The sequence below is a fragment of the Natrix helvetica genome (genome assembly GCF_964273705.1).
Source record: "Natrix helvetica genome assembly, chromosome: 1".
Lineage (NCBI taxonomy): Eukaryota > Metazoa > Chordata > Lepidosauria > Squamata > Natricidae > Natrix > Natrix helvetica.
This window is the reverse complement of record NC_138548.1, coordinates 131,577,624-131,602,175: the sequence shown is the minus strand read 5'-3', so window position 1 is coordinate 131,602,175 and position 24,552 is coordinate 131,577,624. Positions and strand designations below refer to the sequence as shown.

General features: G+C 41.4%; 1 protein-coding gene across 1 annotated transcript in view; it reads left to right on the top strand.

The window, feature by feature from the left end:
- The first annotated feature begins 255 nt into the window (after window positions 1-255).
- Window positions 256-24,552, top strand: part of CNTNAP5 (contactin associated protein family member 5) — a 407,927-nt gene continuing 383,630 nt past the window's right edge. Inside the window, exon 1 of the mRNA XM_081943815.1 lies at window positions 256-397. Within this exon, the coding sequence (XP_081799941.1) occupies window positions 316-397 (82 nt within the window). The 5' untranslated portion in view covers window positions 256-315. The remainder of the gene's footprint in view (window positions 398-24,552) is intronic.

Sequence of the window (24,552 nt, the reverse complement as noted above, 5' to 3'; positions counted from 1 at the left end):
AGGAGGCTGAGCAGGAGGCGGAGGGAGCGGGAAGGGCTCCTTGCGCCTATAAGGAGTTCTCCGGCTCCTGTCTTGCTGAATTCCAAAAAGCAGCTCCTGGAGGTGGATTGGCGAGCCGGCTGGTCCTTTGGCGCTTAGGAGCTCTTTGGCGGAGGCTTTAGCGAGAGAGGCGCCTTCTCTTGCCGCCTCGCCTCTTGTCTTTCCAACAGACTCTGGATGTCAGATGGAGTAAATGAGCCAACAAGGCAAGGGAACCAAGCCGGAGGAGCCGCGCTTTAAAATTGGAGATTAAGGAGGCAAGGACAGCCCGGGGCAATGGAGCCTGGGGCCCAACTCTTCAGCGCGGTGACTTTGCTGCTGCTCAGCGGCTGGCGTCTCGGCTCCGCGGCTTCCATCTGTAAGTATCCCAGACTTTCTCCCTGCCGCTTTCCGGCGAGATCTGTTTCTGGGTTGGGTAAGAGGAAGGGGCGAGAGATCCAGCGGTTGGGGTCCCGGGTGAAGTTAGCTTAAGCCTTCGCTGCAAATCGGCCGTCGCTCGCTTTCCACACTTTTCGTAACGGAGAAGAAGGAGTAAGGTGCGGACCGGGTTTCCACCCTTAAAAATAATAATAAGCGAAGTTGCGGAAATCTCAGCATCCTTTTGCCACCCGTGCGACAGTTCTCCGCCTAGTCTGGTCGGCAGGGAAGTTGGCTTCTCCTGGATGAACGGCTGGTGATTTGTATTCCTGCGTTAAGGCTTCGTTCTCCGTGTTGCTGATGGTAACGTGGAAATGCCTTCAGTCTCCTTTCCCTCGCAGAGTGAGGATGCCTCCTTTGGCTGTCTTAAAGGTTTCTCATTCAACACACACACACACACACACACACACACACACACACTTTTCCAAATGGATTAATGCTTTTGCTATTTTGGTAATCACAGAGTCACTGTGTCTCTTGTGCTCTCTTCCAGTTGCCCCGTTTGATTCTGGTTGTTCTCTTTTAGACAGGATCAGTATCTGCACTGTTGCTTCAGGTCTAACCTGATGGGTTTCCCCAAGCCAGGATCAACCACAACAGCCTTCCATAACATGTTGCCTTTCAAACATATTAGGTTATAACCCCCACCTTCCTTGGACAGCATGTTCAATGTTTTGCTGGCTTAGAAGTAGTTGGAGACGGCCAGTTTAAAGAAGACTAAACTGTGTCTCAATGTTGAAGAAACATCACACTGTGACTTGAAGCACATGAGATTTTTTTAAAGAATGTATGAATAGTTTTGGTGTAGTTTAAGAAGAAGAAAAGGCACTGATGTAATTTTAAAACTCCTAGTCATTCATGGGTTCCTTGGTGCTTCCATGTCTTATACACAGCTTGGACTGTTCTGATTTTCACTTGAAAAAAAAATCCCTCCATCCTCACCTGAACTGTTCCTTGCATTATTGTCATTTGATGGGTTTTGTCAGATATGACTAGTCAATTGTTGTGATAAAGCATTTGTGGGTCTAGATTGCCAGTGCCAACGAAAGGGACATGGCTATACCTTTTCAAATATTTATTTCCATCCAGGAATGGAATCATTTCTCACCTGACCCTTGAATGTAGCTAGAGGCAGGGAGTGCTCCTAAAGAACCATCTCCAGTATGCTGAGTCAGAAAGTAAGTCCCATTGAGTTTATGGGTTCTCATTCCTCAGAATATCTGGATTGGCAAATAATGCACTGTTAATATGTTGCTTTGGAAGATGACATGGACAAAATAAAACTAGACGAGAAGCATTGCAATGTGTTAGTAACAGTGCTTAGCAGAAATGACTGAGAACATAACTGTTCACTGAAGTCATGCAAGATTTTAATCCCGTTCACAAATGTATGCAGATCAGAGCATAAGGGCAAATTTTCAAGAATGGGACCAATTGGTAGGACACATTTTAACCAGTGCCTTGCCTGTATTTTATTCACTGAGTGTCATTAAGCACAGGGAAAATATATTTGGAACAAATGAATTATATTCTTTATGCCTTGATGGAAAGGAATGTGTTCTTTCTTGAGTTCCTAATAGCTTTTTGAACGCTAGAGGTCACTCTTACCTTTTTGATTCCTTTCCTTGAAATTGGGGGGAAGGGGTGCTAAAAGAAATATATTTTGAAAATCTACCCAGTTGAAGCAACAGACTACTCTGAATAAAAAGGAATGCAATAAGCTTCATAAATGACTCTCTTGTGGGTGTGCCTTCAGGTTGGATTTTAATGAATAAAAATAATAAGCAGGTAGTAAAACTTCTTTCTACCTGGAGTAATGGCTAATATGGTTTAATAACATTCTGGAATGCTAAGTGAGAAGCGATTTAACCAACAAGTCTTACTATTACCCAGTTTGTAATAAAGTTAATTCGACTATCGGTTAAAAGAAAACTCTGAGCTTTAATGAGCTTTACTATTTCTTGGGTGACACTTTAATTTCCTCGTACCAGTAAACATTTCCACTGAACACCGAAACGGCTCCCTAAATATTTGGGATTTTATCTTTGTAAAGCATAGTGATCAATTCTTTTATTGTACTATATACAATTCTTATGCATTCATTAAGCAATGAATTTAGCAGGATGCTTTCCCTCAGGAGCATTTGGGAAAGTTATTCCATAAAACAGCCACCGTTACTATTTTCCATACATTTTCCTACTCTTTTGAATGGTTTGGGGGAATAGGCAAAATAGTTGTTTCAGCTATTATGAAACGTTGTTTTCCTTTGCTTCAACCGGTTGTTAGTCAAAATCGAAAACTGAAATAATAATATCTCTGTGTAGATAAGGATGCTTTCCGCTCTTTGAAATGCCAGATCATGCTTTGTAATCTTTTAATTCATTCTATTCATTCGTAATTGTTTCATTAGAAGGTAGACAGTTATCCAAGGACTAGAATGCTTCTATTTTATTAGTGATGTTTCAGGAAGCATGCAAAATACTCTTTCGGAATGACTATCTGGGTGAATTTAGGGTTGATTCCATGCATGCTTATTTGATAGCAAGCCTCAGAATAATCAATAGTATTATTGATTATTTGATTATTTGAAATGATATCACAAAGGAAGATACCAAGCTTGAGGATCCACCAGCTAACTCTGCATATTCAAATCATCAACAGTCGTAAGACGTCTGCACTCTGCAAATTTGTAATGTCTTCAGCTGCACTTTAGTAATTGTTTCAACAGAGCCCCCACTATCTCAGGGCTCCCATAAACCTCCAAGAGAAAAATCAGTGCTTTTCACAACTCCACCAATATTTAATACAATCCATACTTGAGCTCTTGGCAGTTTCAGAAAAGAAGAAGAATCAGAGTTCTGAAGGGGATCAGAGAAAGGTCAGTTAGATCTAACCTGTGAGCGAAGATGTACTTTTCAAGACTTTAATAGATTAGCCCCATGTCAGTCCAGATCATGGGATTCTGTGGAAAATGTTTGGTATCTGATGTGCCAGCTGAATAAGAAATAGTCTTTATACAGTTCCCAATATTTTATAAGACAGATTTTTTTTCTTGATCTCCTCTATTTTTGTACAAACTAACCTTGACCACATTTAAAATAACATCTATACTGAAAGTAAAGAACAACAAAATATCAGTGTTTGAATTAGTATATATGTCATAGAAGCAAGGATAGTTTGTGGGGAAGAATAATGAATGGTATTGGTTTAAGCAATGAATGTTTGTGAGGTTTTTTTTTTACTTCTTCCTCCCAACACTTTTAGTTCTCCTCTTTAATGCTTGCTTAACTCTGTTTATCCTGGAAATGAATAATCTGATTGTGCCTGGGTCTGTGTGTAGGTGTCTATGTGTGTGTGAGAAAGAGAGAGCTATTCGTTTCCTTACCATGTGTTAGATTATATCCTGTCTTTCATTTCTTTGATTCTTGGTACACTGCATTAAAAAGAGATTCTGCTGCTTGTTTATCTGCTTGATCAGCATATAACTTGATTATAACATTTCCTGAGCTATTTTCTTAGTAATTTCAACAATGGACTATCCGGGAGGTCAGTAGACAGTGTTACAAAAATTACTTTTCCTAATGTATTTCCAGAAATATTTCAGTCTTGCTCCATCAAAGCCCTTTATTAGATTACTACAATAGTAATGAGATTTCTCCCCAGGATTCTAATTGCTGGGAAATAGATATAGCATTCATTAGTGCGTGTTTCTATTTTATCATCTTTGTAATGGGTATGATTTTAATAGTGATATCCTTGTCTGCTTATAAGAAGAACTTTCTGCTTAACCTTGGGGTTTCTAGACACTTTCTTATATTTCTTTTAGTAATCATTTTACTATTTTTTTATTAGTAATTTTGGAAGATGGAGTTTGTAGCAAGTTTGTCCATATATGCATCCAAATAAAGCAGTCATTACTAATTTCGTGCAGTTGCAGATCTGTCTGGGTATTCTGGATAAATTGAAATAATTGCAAAGGATGGAGTGGAATATCTGCTGCTGACATATGTAAAACAGCAGAAGCCATGTATTGGGAGAGGCACATGGACTCAACCACGCAATTGGAAGTTTTGTTTCTGATTTCAAATTTTCAGCATAGTACTGTAGGATTGGAGGCAATGCTCCTGCTATGCCCTTGGATGCTCACTCAGCCAACATCCTTTCTGTATGATAGAGGATGCTAAATCCACTTTGTCCTACTCTATGTATGCAGTTGGAGCAACCTACATAGTGGCAGTCTTTTCAATAGAACAGTTAATATGCCTTTAACAAGTTTATATTGAAACACTGAGATTGCATTTTTTTTGGGGGGGGGCACCATCCAGCCTACAATGATTACCACACTATGTAATAATTTACCATGCTGCAATAACTTTGTGACCTGCTTTATCGAAGTATTGTTCTACTGTAGTCACTGTGAAGGCGGAGTAAACTTGGAGAAGGACATTGTTTGCAATATCAATCAGGAAAATAGAGACCAGTTGCTACAGATAAAACCATAGGTTTTTTCTTCTCTCCCCCCACACTGAATTTTGTTGCCCTCGGAGTATAGAGAAAGAGGCTTGGTTTCTGAATGCTTACTTTCATTTGATGAAAAAATTCAAGTAGATATATTAAAAGGCCAGCTATGGAAAATGCAACTGAAAGTGATAATAAATAGACCAGAACTCAGATTTTTATTATTGTTGTTATTGTTCATCGCATAGTCAGCCAGATGCTTATTTCTCCCCCTCCCCACTTCCCAAGGACCTGGCAAATGCAGATGTTGTTGTTTGATGATGTTAAAAAGGTTGTACATTGATCTGAGTAAAGCTTTCTTCTGCAATTGACTGGTGTGATTTTGTCAACGCTGATGGTTTATTTATTTATTTATTTATTTATTTATTTATTTATTTATTTATTTATTTATTTATTATTAGCGTTTATATACCGCCCCCTCTCCCGAAAGGGACTCGGGGCGGTGTACAGTCCGTATTAAAATACAACAGATTAAAACGTAGAAATAACTATATAAATACATGTATATAAATAAATAAACTATATAAATACATGTATATAAATACATGTATACTATATAAATACATGAATTTTTAAATTTAACTTGATGGTGTTCAAGTGATGCTCCAGTTGTTTTGAGATTGCACCCAAGTTGCCTATCACTGTTGGCACTATCTTTGCTTTCTTTTCCCAGAGTTGCTCTACTTCTATTGTTATTTGTAATCACTTCTACTTACTTTTAAAGTTCTAATGATTATTTCACTTGAAGTGGAATAATGAAGTTTTTGCGATGTTCTTTTAATATGTTTCTTAATTGCACTCCTATTATGCATTGGCCTTTCAGGTTCTGACATAACTTTAAGAGTAAGAGGCAATGCATTTATTACCTTAAAAGCCATTGGATTACTTGTCACTATCAAAATAATGACAGCAACTTTTCTAAGTAGAGAATATTTTGCTATGGAGTACATATCGCTTCCAAATGTTATCTGTGCAAATAGTATGGCTGATAATCTTTTTTTAAAACAAAACAAAACTGCAGCTAATGCACCAGATGCACTTGAGTGTTCAAAAGAAACAATTGGATTTCATTTGTTTAATTTAATTTATAAACCTCAAAGTTTATATAGTACAACTTTAAATGGATTGTGAACAATTAAAGTTTCTTCAATTTTGATGAACCAAAACCAGGTTGGTGGTGGAAAAATGATGGAGTTTGGCAGGTGATTGATCAGGATCGCAATATTTGCTATGTTTCTCTGTCTCTCATCTGCTAATCTGCTCTTAGTCCATGCCCTCTATGTTTTATTCCACCCTCCCACTCTTCAAGAATAGCACCTTATTGTAGTAAAACATAACATTTATACTACCCCATAAGGCTATGTGGTATCCACATTCTAAACAGAATCCATTTCATTCTTTTCGGGTTTTTTAAAAAATACTTCATTTTCTTAGATTGTACATCAGAGCTTTCTGGGTCATTCTCAGAACAAAAGTCTAGAATAATAAATAGTAAAAAAGAAGGATAATGTAAGTAAGTATTTTGATATCATAACAAAATAACAACAACAACAATAACAAAAAACACCAACCCAAAGCAGTGCCTTTTGAAAATCTTAAGAGTTAGTAGAATTTGCAAGAAAAGAAGACAGGGTAACAAAGTAAATAAACCTAGACAAGTTTTTTATCTTTCTGTGCATGCATACATAAGCATTCAAATTTGTGTACATTTTATTTACAAACAGAAATCCAGTTTTGTCAATACATATTCAATGTTTATATTCAGCCATAGGATTTTTAAAAATGATTTTTTTAAAAAAATGATCTGAATAAAATAATCAACATTCCTGGAAGAAATATAAGAAGAAACGATAAGGTTTATTTTCCCACTTTTTTCTCTTTATTGTGACAGGTAGGGAGTCATTTTGATCTACTCCACAAAGTTCTACTTTTTTCGAAAAGTGAATTCCAAAAATTGAGGAAACCTTCAGCAATTCTTTCAGAATATTCATAGCGTTGAACAATTTGAGACTGTTTTACATACAGAAAAAGTGAGACTGCTAGGAAGCAATGCCATGAGCTTTAAACCTCGTCCGTTTGCTGGATAGTGAAAAAATAATCTTTATAGCTAGGCAGCAGCTCATTAGAATGTGTGGTACCCCAATTTTTCACCCTTATTAGTGGTATGATAGGAAAATCTGGATCAAAGTGTCTGAATTTGCCATACAGAGCTGCTTTGCTCTTCTCCAATATGAATAATGCAGCCATTATGTGGTTATCCATGCCCAATATCTTTAGCAGACCTGAAAGGCAATCAGGAAGAGGAAGTTTAATGAAATTTAATGAAGTTTAATTATCTCATACATATTTCTGCATATTGGTTAAGCTACACAAAATGTAGGAGATCCATGATCAGAGCTTATCTGTGTTTTGAATCTATATTTAAAGTAGTTATAGAGAATATCAGAGTTATAACTGCAACCCTAGCAAGGCAGTGTAGTTAAAAATTTCCTACCTGTCCCATTTGCTAATTCACTTCCTTATATATTTGTTGGGTGCGTAGCCTTACTGTGAAATGCAATTTGGCTCCAGACTTCTATATATTTATTTGCATGAGCAAGCCTATTTGATTATCAGTATTAATATCATGGGACTTTCTCCCCCTTCAGTCCCCTTTGAAGGAATAGCTTTGTTTGGATACTTGGATACTTTGTTCAGTTGTGAATCTTGAACTGATCTTAAAATATTGTCTTAGAGCAACATGACTGGATTGGTGGGGCACAGATTTGAGAGTATTCCTTGCATATGCTTACAAATGTTTACCATAGGAAGAATGTCATGGTAACTGGTCATAAAGCATCCATTTATCTCTTTGCAAGATACTTGCTACTAATCTCTCCTTGGCTTTGTCTTTGGAAGTGTGCACATCCATCCAGAAACAATCTTCATCAGGTTATCTATTTTTCATCTCTAAAAATGCACAAACACCTGGAAATAATGACGGTGCCAAAAGCTGAAGTTTTGCTTCACAGACGGCAAGTTTTCATCATTATCATCTGAAAGAAAAAATAAAATAAAATGGAGGAAGGGAAACTGGAAGGATCTAGAGCAGTGATGGCGAACCTATGGCACGTGTGCCACAGGTGGCACGCGTAGCCATTTGTCAGGGCACGCGAGGCAAAGTTCACCCTTTTTTAAAAGCCATTTTTCTCCCTCCCCAGTCTCCAGAGGCTTTGTAGGAGCCTGGGGAGGGCGAAAACAGCCTCCCCCCCCGGAAGCCCTCTGGAGACATCAGAGAAGCCTCCAGACAGTCCCTGAAGCCTTCGAAGTGCTCAAAACGATCCTCCGAGCAAAACGGAAGTGACTTCAAAGCCTCTGGAGCCTGGGGAGAGCGAAAAAGCATGTAAAAATGGGAGGGGGAGCACCTGTAGTGCGCGCATGCGCACTGGGGGTCGCGCATTTCATTATGGGTGTGGCACGCCCACACACGACCCCCCTGCGCTCCCCCCACTTATGGCACGCGAGCCAAAAAAGGTTCGCCATCGCTGATCTAGAGGATATGCCTATGGCCACAGCATGATTTTGGACAAAACTCATATAGGAATGCTCCAAAAATGATATTATAGAATTTATGTATTTATTTTATTTATTTAAGAGAATTTATAGGGCCTCCCACTCACTTTCAGTGATTCTGAGGTGCTTACAAATAATGCAAGAGTCAAATAAAACTATTCGGTATGATTTCTTTTCTATGTACTGTTCTATTTTTTTTGGCACATTTACCTCCTTGTGAGCAGCTTCTGTCCTTGTTTTGTAAAACCTGAAAAACTGTTTACTAAGGAACATATGTGAAACAATGTTTATTGATTTTCTTTATTTCTATATCAGCAATTTTATCATAGCCGAGAAACCAGCACTGTGTCTATCTATTGTCTATAAATTATACAGCGTAGAGAGAAAGTAGGTTAATGAACACTAAAACTCCCTGATTATTCTTTTTTTCCCTCAGAGATAATGTCCACAATCTGGTGTACAGACAAATACACTAAGGGCTCATTGAAATTAGTAAGATTTAATGTTAGAAATGTGTTCTGGATTGTGCCAACCGTGTCTCCCTGATTGATTTAGGTGAGAGGACCTGTCATCATCCTCCCCCCCCCCATTAAATCGTGTGTGTGTGTGCATGTGCGCGCGCGTGCACGCTTGTGTGATTTTTTTAAAAAAATATTCCCCATAAACACTCCCAAATGGATTGTCCCAGCGCTATCTCTAATGTTTGAAAGCAAGTCACAGAAAAACAGTGGCTTAGATAAGTTGAAGCAAAAGTAGCTATCTACGTTTATCTAAGTAATCTTGATACAGCTCTAATGATACCTCTATTGACCCTAGTTAGCCTTCATTCCCCCACCATGGGTTAAGTTCATCATCACGATAATGAATGGGGATCTCTGCCTGGTTCTGCCTTGCTGCTGTCTAACTATAGTGTCTGCAGATCCATTCAAGGTAGGGCCTTTGTATTCACCTCATTCGGAGCCAAATTTGTCACAAGCCTTCTAAGTTTAAGCAAACAAACCATTTTCTAAAGACTTCATCTGAAATAGGTAATCCCAGTGGGGGTTTCTCCCCATGTAATTAAACTCCGCTTTCCCAGTCAAATCTCTGAGGCCCTGGCCCTTGTAGAAGAGAGTGTCAGCAAAGCAATCAACATGCATCTGAGAAACAGGCAGACTCCTGTGTACAGTGCTGGATAGATGTCACTGATAATTAATTCACTTGTATTAATCCTTTCCTTGCTTTTTCTAATTGCTCTGCACAGATTCTTATGGGCCAGTTCTACCATCTGTTCGGCAGATCAGTAGAATTGATGGAGTTTTAAGTGGTGACAACGGTGCCGCGTAGAACCAAGAGGACACAGTGGATGCCAAAACACTGCCATATTTTTATTTTTAACTATCCAATCTGTTATGCAGCTTAAAAAGAATAACCACCACAAATTCGGGAGCATGATAATGAAATGGCCCGGATGGGCAGATGTTCAGTAGGCTTCTTCTCTCTATCCCTGCCCACAAACTGCTACATCCAAACATAGATGAGGGGAGAATGCACACAACAAGAGAAGTGAAAAGATTCCTTGAAGTCATTTTAGGATTTTTGGTTTTCTTTCCATAAAAAGCCTACTAGTTATTATTTTTTTCAGCAAAACTGTTGTGACGTTTTTGATATTGACAAATATTTTCTACCCTTTTGAACAGTGTTTTCAAATGCTCAAGTCACTAGCCTACTTTGTTTAATAATCCTTGTGGAGTCCTTGGCGTTGCTTGCTTGCAGACATTTCATTAGCCAATATCTGCAAGCAAACAACCAATCTCAGAGAGCACCAAGGACTCCAAATTACAACCTTGAGCTACAGATACTCTCTTCCTATAATTCTTTTTTAAGGTAATGGAGAACTTTGATTCCCCCTCCATTGTAGTTAAGGGAGAGAAGGCAATCTGGAGCTCATTTTAAAAGAGTTTGGCTGACAAAATTATGTTGGAAGAAAGAAAAAGATGAGCTATCGCTTATGTGATGTGAGCTTGTCCCTCTACTATCCAGTTTTGGTTAACTCCACATTTGTCAATAAGGCTAGTGAATGACCTTCTGAAATAGATATTTAAAGTCCTCATTCCTTCTCACCATTTATGCCGTGCAAATATGCATTTATGCTCTTGCTTCTATGCATCCTCAAAATTGGACATGGGATATTCAGCCATGTCAATGATAAAATCCTACTACATTTGGAAGTACTTAGGTCTGCCAATAGTTGCTTGTCACTGGGAGATAGTGTTAGTGGACAGACCAGGACTGTCAAACTCGCAGCCACACCCATACCCAGTTTAGTGAGTGGGGCGGAGTCATGATATGTCATGTGACATCGCCGTGATGGTACAAGTTTGGCACCCCTGGGATAGACGATACCCAACTCTAGCTGGCTCTCCATTTGGTATATTCTTGGCTTTTCCAGACAGCTCTCATTGTCTCCTCATTCCATGCCTAGAATTTTTTCACAAGCCCTTCCCATAGAGTTTTGCCCACAGAAGCTCATGTATATGGAAATTATGAACACCATCTTTTGGATAAATATACCAGGTAAACAGTTCAGGCTCATGGGGTGGCTCATGCCCCTTTTCTGCTCTCGTCACCTTCAAGACACCACCTTTATGTACAGTGCTACAGAAAAAAACAACCTTTTCAATCTTTAAGAAGGACCAGCTTTTTTCTTTGCTGTAGGCGTGTTATATCACCTAGATCACCCATTGGGGAAGAAATAGCTTTTAGTGATTATTGCAATCCTCTTCCTTTTTTTGCCAGTAGTCCCTGAGAATATAGCAGAGGGATAAATACATTTTTTAAAAACTTGAATTATGATGCCATTTGCATACAGATGGAATTAATGCAGAATTAGTCAGAGGAGCCATTAATAGGAAATCATGGCTTAGGGTTATAGAAACAAGCTTGCACAAGCCTGGAGTTTCTGCCAACACAATGTCCTTTCTTTTCTTTAGTTATATATGCAAAAATGATATCAAACCATTCCTCTTAGCGTTAATTATAGTTCTCTTGCACACAGAGGACTGTGCTTTCATTTTTAAAAAAGTTGTTTGCTAAAATAAACTCGTGTCTTTACTCACAACAGTTGGAACAGCATATCTGTAATATTCAGCTATGGGATATTTCTTTATATCTGAATCTGGTCAGCAGAGTATAATATAATATGGAATGCAAGTTTATAATATAAATTCCTCCTCCCCTCCTTCCCTTTCTCCTCCCTATCACAACTTTTAAAACATGGAAAGATCAGGATTATGCTTTCTAGACAAAACATATTACCAATTCCAACAGACTATAGCAGTGATGGCGAACCTATGGCACGCGTGCCACAGGTGGCATGCGTAGCCATTTGTCAGGGCACGCGAGGCGCTGAGTTGAGTTCACCCTTTTTTAAAGCCATTTTTCGCCCTCTCCAGGCTCCAAAGCCTTTATAGGAGCCTGGGGAGGGTGAAAAGAACCTCCCCCCCCCAAGGCCCTACGGAGGCTTCATGAGCTTCCCTGAAGCCTCCAGAGCGCAAAAAACCAGCCCTATGGGCAAACCGGAAGTTCGGAACGGACTTCCAATTTGCTCGGAGGGTCATTTTGACTGCACTGGAGGCTTCAGGGAAGCATCCTGAAGGTCCCTCAAGCCTTCGGAGTGCTCAAAACGACCCTCCGAGCAAACCGGTTTGCTTGGAGGGTCGTTTTGACTGCCCCGGAGGCTTCAGGGAAGAGTCCTGAAGGTCCCTGAAGCCTCCGGAGGGCTTCTGGGGGGGGGGGCGGGAGAGGCTGTTTTTGCCCTCCCCAGGCTCCTATAAAGCCTCTGGAGCCGAGGAAGGGCAAAAAAAGCATGCAAAAAACGGGGGGTCGCGCCTGTAGTGCACACATGCGCACTGGGGGGGGGTCACACATTGCATTATGGGTGCGGCACGCCCGCACACTACTCCCCTGCGCTCCCTCCACTTATGGCACGCGAGCCAGAAAAGGTTCGCCATTGCTGGACTATAGTATCACCTAACACGAGGCAGAGAATATAGGAAACATTACTTTAGTTTTTTTTCCCATTTTGGTCCTCTAAAAGCTACAAATAGATTAAAATAACTTATTTTAGTCAATTATATTGACCATCAGAAGGTACCTTATTTTTAGAGTATAAGACAAACCCAAGTATAAGATCTGCCAAGGTTTGAAGAGGCAAATATTTTTAAAAAATTTTTGCACTCTGCAAACCTTTTTCGTGAAAACGGGCCCGTTTTTTCCAAAAAAGGTATGAATAACCTTTAGGGGGCTTGCAGAATGGTCCTGGGGAATGCCCCCCCCCCAAACAAGCAAAAAACCATCTGTTTTTTGTCATAAAATTTGCATGCGTAGCCTTTAGGAGGCTTATAGAGTACTCATGTCTGTTTTTTACTTATTTCTGCCTTCCTCAGCTGTCAGGAGCTTTGAAAGCCTTCTACAGGCTCTGCATGGCCTTTTTGGTGAAGAGGGTGGGGTTTTGGGAGGCAAAAAATGCTGTAATCAATGTATAAGATGCACCCAGATTTTCAGCCACTTTTTTGAGGGAAAAAGGTGTGTCTTATACTCCGAAAAATATGGTACTTTTAGCTTTATTGGAATTTATCCAATCAACCTCTAACTGATGAATCTTAATAGGATATCTGGGTATGTATAAACATAGATAAATTTGCCTCCTCCATATTTGGGGATTAGCGTGAAGGTGAGTCATGCAAAACCTCATACATGGAGAACATGACATAAGTCACTGATGGCAAACCTTTTCAGCACTGAGTTCCAAAAAGGGAGCATGTGCTCACTCGTCTGAGCCACAACCCAGAAGAGGAGCTGCCCCGGGTTCATGCGCATGTCTGAAAATGAATTTCTGGTCTCTGGAGTGTGCATGCATGCTGGCCTGTTAGTCTTCTGGATTTCTGGCACGCATGCATGCCCAATAATCAGCTGGCCAGCATGTATGCTTATGTAGGAAAATGGAAGATCAGCTCTTCCAGTTTCCGGCACTGCCACATGCACGAAGGTCAGCTGATCATCACATGCACATGCACACCAGAAACCCAGAAGAGGAACAGATGATGCCACACATGCCAGGTGACATGGCTCCACATGCCACTTTGGGCATGTGTGCCATAGGTTCACCATCATGGATATAAGGCAACATCTGTATCTTTGTACTCTGAGAGCTTAAGGAAGATAGGGAGACTGCAGGTATCATTCCGACAGATTTTATTTTACCCTTCTAGCATATCTACACACATAGCAAGGAAAAGAAATAGTTGCTGCAACCCCTATCCCCCATGCTGTGCAGATTTTCATTAATTTCGAGAGACATTTAAATATAAACAAGAGCGAATAATTTCAAGCCAGTAACAGAAGATGCTATCATAACACTTCTACGCAGGATGGCTAGAGCATAGCTCAGTTTGTATTAAAGCAAATATATATTGCTTTAATACACACACACACACACACACACACATTTATAAATATATATAAATGTTTGTGTTGTATTTGTGCTGATAAATAAATAAAGGGAGACTAGTATAGATCTATTTCAAACTATTTAGCTCTCATCAGCTAGCCATACCCTTACTGGGATTTGAACCTGGGCTGTATTACATATTAGGCAGATGTATTAGCCATTAAGACACAGGCTCTTCTCCTTATCAGCTGAGCCAGGGAAATAGGTATATATTTGTGTTACAACCCCTGGTATGCCCAAATATGGGAGGTAACTATTAAGTAATAATGAGCTAGGAACATGATTACCCATACCTTAAGTAGGCTTTTGCATTTATCCTAGAGAAAGTCAGGTTCAAATGGCAACTTGGGATGTTTTAAACTTTGTTTCCAGCAATTGTCGCTGCCCTTTGTATGTTTGTGGGAAATATAGAAGCATGAAAGAAAATCCTATCACATGAGACGAGTCCTCTTTTTATCTCTCCATGTCTTTTTTCAAAGAAGGCTGAAACTCCATAGTGGTACCAAGCCACTTCCTTCTCTGAGAGCAAATCAGGAAGAACCAAACCACAGACATAACCATACAGTGAAATTGGAGCTTGCAGCCTTATCACTGATTTTAAATTAATACAAGAAATAATAGTGAGGCCACGATCTTATGCAGAGCAACCACTTCTTCACCTAATGCAAAGAGTACCAATTTCTCCTTTTCCCATCAGTCTCCTAGATAATACATATAGGAAGTGAAGTAATATGTCAGGATAGGCATGTTATTATTAGGTGGTGATACCAGTGGTATGAGCTTATTATTCCCTCCCAGAAAAGGACAGGAATAATATACTCACTATATTCCTCTTTTATGAAATAGAGATTACAATATGGTGATACAAGCAGCAAACACACAGTTATTTAGTTGCCCATTGGCCACTTCAAGATGATCCTTCCTTGCTGGAGGTGGGAGATGAGGGTGAGTCAAAGGACTATTTGTAGGGCATCAAGAAGATAAAATAGGTTGGGTTCACTCAGAGTTGGACTCCAACTGTGCACATCATGTCAAGGTGCTGGAAACATGGTTGTATGCAGCTACCTAGGATTAATTTGATCCTATAACTGCTGAGCATGTGAAAGGGATCCTATTTATTGTGTCCTTTCTGCTTTTGAAGGCTGTGGGAGAGAGCATCTTGTTGGGTAGTAATCTTCAATGAGAATGAATGTTGGTATATTCCCTTTTCTGGACCCAACTGTTGTGGGCAATTTTTGCAAACTTCCAATGTTACATGGACCTTCTCAATCAGGTTTCAGGCTAGGATGCCTGGCCATGTTTGCTAATGACCTCTATCAGAACTGATATGTTGGTTGGTTGGTTGGTTGGTTGGTTGGTTGGTTGGTTGGTTGGTTGGTTGGTTGGTTGGTTGGTTGGTTCGTTCATACATTCATTCATTCATTCATTCATTCATTCATTCATTCATTCATTCATTCATTCATTCAAATTATATCCTGTCATCTTGCCTGGAGGTGACTCTATAGCAGTGATTGGATGTTCTGTCTCTTCTGGGTCTCCCAATAGCTTTTGATAATATTGACTTTGATATCTTTCTGGATGGCCTAAAAAAATAGGAGTGTCACAATAGTTGTCATTTCTCTGTGACTGATCCTGCTTGGTGTTTTGGGGGAAATCAAGTGTGACACCATTCTTTCATTTGGAGTCAGATATTACTACAACACTGATAATACACAATTGCTATTTCAATCCCAACCTAACCAAATAATGCTATTCTGTGTTTAGGTCTTGTGTTTAGAGGCTGTGTGGTCATGCATGGGGAAGAGCAGATGTAAGCTCCTCCTAAGAAGTTATAGTGGCTGTGGGTATTTCAGTCTATGGAGCTGAAATCTATAGTCCTCAATAGGATTTTACTTCCCTGTTCAGGACTGGTGGACATTTTTGGGGGTGGGTGGGTAAAGGCATTCTTGGCTCATAGAAACGGGAAGCACCATGTATGTGAATGTGTGTGGTGTGTGTGTGCGTGCATGGAGAGAGACAGAGACAGACAGACAGACAGACAGACAGACACACACACACACACACACACACAGAGATTTAAAAGAATAAGAATCATATAAAATTTTGAAAGAAAAAAGTAAGGAAAATACTGAAAATAATAAATGAAAAAGTATAAAGAAATGAATAAAGAGGAGCAAAAACAGAAAAAGAAAGGGAAGAAAATGTTATAAATAAGCAGCTTCCAATCTTTTTAACAGCAGTTACAAATACATTTATAATTTGCCCTGTCTGTCTAAGATTACAACGTAATTGTCTTCTTTCCACAGTCTGCCTTCTCTGATCATCAAACCTGTAAATCACAAGGGTTTTTTTTTCCAGCAAAAAATCCTCAAGGAGTTTCTAGTCACTAAAAAATGTTGTTATTGTCCTTTCCCTAATTAAACAAATCAATTTTGCCATCTCTTCTAATTCTGTCATCTTCACCAACTATTCCTCTGTTTTGCACATTACAGAGTCTCTTTCCATTTTTGTGCACATAATAATCTTGCGGCAATTATCATCTATAAAAAACAAAATTTCATAACTTTTTTTTCTAATTGCCTCTCCATTAATCCCAAGACAAGGTCTGGTTGCACTTCAATATTATTGTTATTATTATTTTAGTATCTTTGTGTGTATTTGAAGCCAACGTTCTCTGGCTTTTTAATTACCGGTAAGTCCACCAGGCATGTTAAAATGACACTTCATGTCTTACATATTTCCAACATTAATTTGAAATGCTTTTATGCATTCCGGATAATTATTATTTAGGGACAGATGTATCTTGTGCACCAGTTGCATCAATTTCTGGAGTAGGAGGCCTTACACACACCTTGTGTATGGACTGTTCCAATGTGCTCTATATGGAGCTTCCCCAGAAGACCCTGGGGAGTTGCAAATATTTCTGAACGAAGTAGCAATGACAGTTACTGATATTCCATGCTATGCCATGTAATACTCTTCTCCATTGCACTGCACTGGTTGCCAATAGTCTTCCATGTGAAAATTTACTATTAACTAGCTGTACCCAGCCGTGCGTTGTAGTGGCCCAGTCTGGTTAAATGGAAAAGAAAGAAAAGAGAAAGCACAAGTTTCTAATATGTTTCATTTCACAATGCTTGTGGGTATACAATATTTTTTGTTGTTCCATTGTCTGTGCAGATATAGAGATTGTCTGGTTTGCCGACTCTAGAACATGCAACATATAATTTTCCATGTGAGAAACAATTTTCAATTGCTGGAAAGACGTTGGACTGGGCACATTTACCAAAAGCATGTGAAGAAAGAAACATTCCCAGGGTGGTTCCCTCCGGGCAGGGCCATGCCATTACCAGCAGCAGCAAGGTTCGTGAGGGTCTTGCCCACCTGGTGGGCCCTGCTATTTGCTGCACCGGCCACGGCTCCCCCGGCAGAGGCATGGAAGTGAACCACAGTGGCCCCTGCAAGAGCCGCCATGGAGGACGCTCCTGCAGGCCCAGCCTGGCACTCTCCAAGCTCCCCGCGACAGGCAGCCTCTGGAACGATGGGCTGGATGGGGCCCCTCCAGACCCCAGCGTGGGAGGGAGGCTGGAGGTGTCTCCCATGGGCGTAGTGGGGCAGTGGGTGGGTGCTGCTGTTGGTCAGGCCTCGGGGCTGCTGGGCCGGGCGAGGCAGGTTGGGGAAGATGGCGTCGGGGCTGTCAGCCTCGTGGAAGTTGTTGAACATCTCCTTGGAGGAGCTGTGCTCAGGCTCCCCCAGGTTGGTGGCCTGGGAGAGCAAGACGTCCAGGATCTCGGAGGAGGAGAAGTCCTCGGTGTGCGACTTGTTCAGGTCATCGTATCTGTCTGTGTCTTCGGCGATGCTGTTGTTGGAACTGAGGCTGGCTGAGATCTGAGCTGGGGTCACGCTGGTGATCTGGAAGTCACTCTTCTTCTTCAACTGGGCCCCTGCCGGACCCCTGATGCCTCCTCCTCCCTGTGAGAGCAGCACCAGGCTCTGCGGCAGAGATGCCCCAGGAGGGAAGGAGGAGACTGAGATGGAGATGGCATCGGAGGCCAGGGGAGGCGGCATTGGCTGGGCCAGCAGGTCGGGCAGGAAGTCATCCAAGCTGGTGCTGCTGCTGCCGGCCCGCCGAGGCAGCATCGTGGGCTGCGCCATCTTCTTCCTCTCCCGCACCTCCGCCGCTGACTCAGGCTGCTGTGGCTGCTGCTGCCTTGGGGCTGGTGGAAGGCCCGATGCCGCCATCGACGATGATGACACCTCCCACAGGCGCCGGCCCAGCCGGGATGAGGAGGAGAGGAGGAGAAGGTGGCCGCCGCCCCCGACCCAGTTTTCCTCAGCGGCGGTGGCGAGAGGAGGCGGTCGGCGTCCCCTGAGGAGCAGGGTGAGGAGGAGGAAGGATGCGAGGAAGCCCCCACCATCCGTGGCCCCATCCAGAGATGCCGCCACCACTGCAGTCATCACCTCACAGAGCACCCAGCGGACGCCCCAGCCCCACTGTGCCTCAGGCTGACATTCCCCCATCAGAGCCACCTTGGTGAGGCTGCAGCTGGCTCGCTGTGAGGGGTTGGTGGAGAGCGCGCGCAGCTGGCTGGGCTGAGGAGATGCTCTGCCTCTGTCTCCTCTGGAGCTCTGCTGGGCTGGGAGGGGGGAGGCTGGCTTAAGGGCAGGGGGAGGCGGCCGAGGGATGGCAAAGGCGCCACCCTGCCTCAGACAGCAAAGACCTGGTGGGAGGAGAGGGGAGAAAAGCATGTTTTACGTGTCACAGGTGTGACATCTATATAATATACATATATAAAAACATGCGAGTATTCGAATGCAACATAGTTTCAAAATTTCAAAGCAATCAGTGAAGAACTTTCGGAGATTTGAGATTTTGAACAAACAAGCATTACATTTTAATTTATATAGATTATCAATTACACAGCATTGTCTTTTGGGACCTAGGAGCAGACCTTTCTTGTTGTGAGACCTGTCTTCTACAGCTCTGTAGTTTGAGTTTGAGATTTAATGATTCAATCTTCCTTCCTCATACGGCTTTGTGGAATTTTCAAAGACTCCCTTTAATTTTAACCCTTGAACCCAGGGGTGGGATTCAGCCAGTTCGGTAGCTCCGACAATCAGCTGAGAGCGAACCGGTTTGCTTCCATGATCAGGTGGGCTCACCCACCCTCCCATCTGCCCCTGCACTATACTCACCTATATTCCCTTTCCTGAAGCCCAGCTGATAGGCAGAGCGGATTGCCACACCTCAGCTGTTTTACTCACCAGGGCTGCAGTAGAAGGTAAGTTTCCACATGCAACCCACATCCACACACTGCGTGTGTTCAGCAAACCTGTTGTTACATCGGCTGAATCTCACCACTGGTTGAACCCATTGTACAAATGGGATTAGTCTTATGGAAGGTTTCTTTGTTTTTTGGTGGGGGATAAAAACTAAATTTCAGGCCTCTGAAAAAGAGGTCATTTTACCAGATGATTTAGGGGAACAGAATGATGCCACCCCCAAAACTAGATGTCACTTGATGTCATACCTAACAGCCAGTGGTGGGTTGCTAACCAGCTTACTACCGTTTCGCTCATGCACATGTGCGGGTGCGCTCAATGCTTCTGTGCATGTGCAAAAGCTTCTGCTCATGTGTAGAAGCATCCGAGTGGGTAGGCGGAGGCTTCCACCACCATCACTACCGGTTTGGCCTAACCAGGCCGAACCGGTAGCAACCCACCTCTGCTAAGAGCAGAAATTGAGCAAAAATAATAAATAAATAAATAAAAAATCGCTTCATTGTCTTTTGCTTCCAATAATCAAATTATGTGACTTGCACATATGCCCTAACATTTTTAATGTTTATGATGTCCTGAAAAGTTACTAATGCTATTATTTTATAACACATTTTTTGACCCTGAATTTATATGTGTCATCACCAACATCATCTGTGTTGTGAATAGAAACAAGATTGAAATATAAATATTGCTCAGTCATGAGAAATCCACAATGACTTAAAGACACACACACACACACACACACACACACACAAGAGTGTGTGAGTCTTTAAGTCATTGTGGATTCCTCATGACTGTCTGGACTTATATCTGAAGTTTTCTTGGCAAGGTTTCAATAGAGTTTACCATTGCTTTCTTCCTAGGGCAGAGAGGAAATGACTGGCCCAAAGTCATCCAGCTGGCTTCATGACTAATTTGGGACTACAGATTACCATTTCCCACTTTCTAGCATGGTACCTTAACCACTATACCAAAGTCAATCTCTGTTGTATCTCTTTGTTTCTATCTCATTAAGAGAGCTGTGGTGGTGCAGTGATTAGAATGCAATATTGCAGGCTAGCTCAGTGCCAAGAGTTTGATTCTGATTGGCTCAAGGTTGACTCAGCCTTCCATCCTTCCGGGGTGGGTAAAATGAGGACCCATATTGTTTGGGGCAATATGCTGACTCTGTAAACCGCCTAGAGAGGGTTGTAAAGTACTATGAAGTGGTATATAAGTCTCAGTGGTACTGCTATCATTTGTATATTGCCTGATACCAACAGGTAGGGGCATCTCTCAAGGAAACTATTAAACAATAAAAGAATACAACCCAGCAACCAAAAATGCCAAAACTAGGCCGCAACAAAACACACCCTTGCCTTCCAGGAGGGGCTACACCCATCTGGAAGTGTTTATTCACCTGAGTCAAAGGCTCATCCTCATCCCTTTCTGCACATATAATAAAGGATGCAATACAATATAAGATATTTACAAGTGTTCATTCAGTTCTAGCTCTATAGAGCTCCTGAGCTGCATAATCATAGAGGACATTATGCAATTTCTGCAGAAGCAAGGTTTTGTTGTTCCTTCTCTCTAATCACTTTAAAGCTGCATACTCTTTAATGCATTTCTAGGTGAAATGACACCATACTATGGCATATATATTAAAGTGCTCCTTCTAAAGATACTGAAAATCAGAAGAATGGAATAGGTCTTTAGAATATGTAGCCAACTCAGAACACGGCAGCTTTGTCTACAAGGACACATCAGACACAGAAGCAGAGGCAGGTGTTGAGAAAGGATAAGCAGGAGGATAAATGACAAAATGAGCACTGTGCTGTTGTGACGCAAGCTCTGCCCTTTTGTATGAACACCGCAACAAGAGGGGCAGAACACGCACTGTGTGGGTGTTATGCTCATTTTCTCACGAGTTGATCCACGGGGTAAGGCCAAAAGAGTGTAAATGGCAGTTGCAATGAAACATGCATGACAGACGGAGTTTCAGTTACAACAAGTGGCTGACATTTTGACTTTTTTGACCACTGACTGCAGACGTTGTTTGTATTTTTGGTGAAGGCACCAGATTCTGCTGATGCCTCTGCATAGAAAGGCTGCTCTGAAGTTAAGGTTTTCATGCTTATTCCCAACCAATGTGTGCTTTTCGTGCTTTAGTAGTTCACTAAGGATTTCATGTGGTTCCAACCATTAGAGATAGGTTCTTCTAGCAATACCTCATGATAGATAGAATAGAATAGAGCTGGAAGGGACCTTGGAAGTCTTCTAGTCCAGCCCCATGCTCAAGCAAGAGACCCTATACCAGTGATGGCAAACCTTTTTTGGCTCGTGTGCCAAAAGTGGAGGGGAGTGCAGGCGGGTCGTGCGTGGGTGTGCCACACCCATAATGCAATGCGCAACCTCCAGCGGGCATGCACACATTACAGGCACAACCCCGTTTTTTGCATGCTTTTTTCGCCCTCCCTAGGCTCCAGAGGCTTTCTAGGAGCCTGGGGAGGGCAAAAACAGCCTCCCCTGCCCCCCTCCCCCCGAGGCCCTCTGGAGGCTTCAGGAGCTTCCCTGAAGCCTCTGGAGCCTAAAAAACCAGCCCTACCAGCAAACCGGAAGTTTGGGAATTGATATCCGGTTTGCTTGTAGGGCTGGTTTAAGCCCTCTGGTGCCTTCAGGGGCCTTCCGGAGGCTTCCCTGGAGGCTCGGGAGTATGAAAAACAACCATACGAACAAAGCGGAAGTCATTTAGGTTGCCATAGGTTCGCCATCCCGGCCCTATATTTTTCAGAGAAGTTGCTATCCAGTCTCTTCTTAAAAACTCCAGTGATGAAACACCCACAATGTCTGAAGGCAAGTTGTTCCACTGGTTAGTTGTCCTCACTGTTAGGAAGTTTCTCCTTAATTCCTACTGCTTCTCTGCTTGATTAGTTTCCAACCATTGTTTCTTGTCCTGCCCTCTGGTGCTTTGAAGAATAATTTGACCCCCCTCTTCTTTGCGGCAGCCCCTCAAATATTGGAATACTGTTATCATGTTACCACTAGTTCTTCTTTTCTCTGGACTAGCCATACCCAAATCCTGCAACCGTTCTTCATATATTTTAGTCTCCAGGCCTTTGATCATCTTAGTCTCTGAACTCAACATCTTTATGTAGTGTGGTGACCAAAATTGGTTGCAGTATTCCAGGTGTGGTCTTACTGAGGTTTTATAAAGTGGCATTCTTGGGAGACTTTCAGGCTGACCTGTTCTCCTTGGAATTCTTATAAAAAAGATTTACTTAGCCACTTAGGGTAGGTTTATTTCCATTTTTTAGAAAACAATTTTTCAGAGCTGGAATTATTTTCTAGCACAGGTTCATTATTCCTTACCCTTTTGAAGTTAATTACTTGCAATTTTGGAGGCTATATACGCAGGAGGCAATTTAATCCTTCTCCATTCTCTTAACCAAAGAAATGCAATAAGGCAAATAAATTATTAAAATAAACTTGTGAGTCATTACATTGAGGGTTTGTCTCGTGTTGTCTTGACACTTCAGGGAAGGAAAAAATGTATGTCCAATTATGGTCAAGCTTTTATAGCAAAAAAAAGAGAGTCTTCCTGAATTCTTTAATCAAGATTCCATAATATACTTAATATGTACTTAATACAGTATAGATTTATTTACTTTGGATTACTTCTCTCTAAATAGACTAGAGTACTGCTGAGCTCCTTGGCTAAAGTAATGTGATTGTCAAAACCAAGGTACCCAGATAGGAAAATGAGTTGCATTTGTGTTGTTATGAGTTAAAAATGATGGAGCCAACTTTGCTTGTCTAGAAAACAAAATTAAATTTTATGTATAAAAAATCATTATAAAAGTTAATCTCACAAATGATTCATTAAGTATGATTCTTGACTGATGTATCTTGTCTTTTTATGTACACTGAGAGCATATACACCAAAGACAAATTTCTTGTGTGTCCAATCACACTTGGCCAATAAAGAACTCTATTCTATTCTACTCTATTCTATTCTATTCTATTCAGTAAGAGGGTGGAGGGACAGTTTGTTTTTAAACGCAGATTTGCTCCATTCTGCTATTCTATATTTTTACTGGTAATATATGACTTAAATCTGAAGCCAAATTGCTTGTGCATTAAATAAATGCAGTTTTTAATACTTAATAAAGGTCAAAAGGCTTATGCATCTTTGAGGAGCCAGGGCAAATAGAAATAGCTATTTGAAGAAATATTAGAAAGTGCATTGAGAAGAAATATGTTGGAAGCATTTCTCATGTCTCATGTAACATGTCTCATGATTTTTTTCCATAAGTGGCCTTCTTCCATTATGGAAAGCTTTTATACCAGTCAATGAGGAGACATTTTTTTTTACAACTAGATCATCTTCCTTGTTCTTATTTGTAGAAAACATTTGATAGTTTTTACTTCTGGAACCATCTTTTTTTTTTTTAAATTCTGGGACGATTTCAATAAACTATGAGAACTATATCAATGGAATTTATTGAGTTTATAAAGACTGCCCAGATAGTATTTTGTTGTCCAATGTAAACTAAGCTAAGGGACAGAACTCTTTCATGCTGGATATTATGAATAATTCCCAATGATGGTGCTAATTCTTTAGGGCTTTCTAAGGGGAAAGAAATTCAGATCAACAGAAATTTTGTTTTCTGCCATGGATACCATATCCTCTTGAATACTTTAACATTTGCAAATGCTTAGAAGCATTCTCAACTAAATCACTGAACCGTACTGTTTGTTGTCATTCCAGAACCTCCAAAATCCATGATTACAAAGCAGTTTTAAAAAGATAGAGGTTGTTCCTCTATCCTGGTCCTATTAGACCTCTCGGCGGCTTTTGATACCATCGACCATGGTATCCTATTGCGCCGGTTGGAGGGGATAGGAGTCGGAGGTACCGTTTTGCGGTGGTTCAGCTCCTACCTCTCCGACCGGAAGCAATGTGTGTTGACAGGGGGGCAGAGGTCGACCCTGAGGCCACTCACTTGTGGGGTGCCACAGGGGTCGGTCCTCTCGCCTCTCTTGTTCAACACATATGTGAAGCCGCTGGGTGAGATCATCCGTGGTTTTGGGGTTGAGTACCACCTGTACGCTGATGATACTCAGCTGTACATTTCAACCCCAAACCACCCCAACAAGGCTGTCGAAGTGATGTCCCGGTGTTTGGAAGCCGTCGGGGTCTGGATGGGGGACAACAGACTCAAACTCAACCCCTCCAAGACTGAGTGGCTGTGGCTACCGGCACCTCGGTTCAG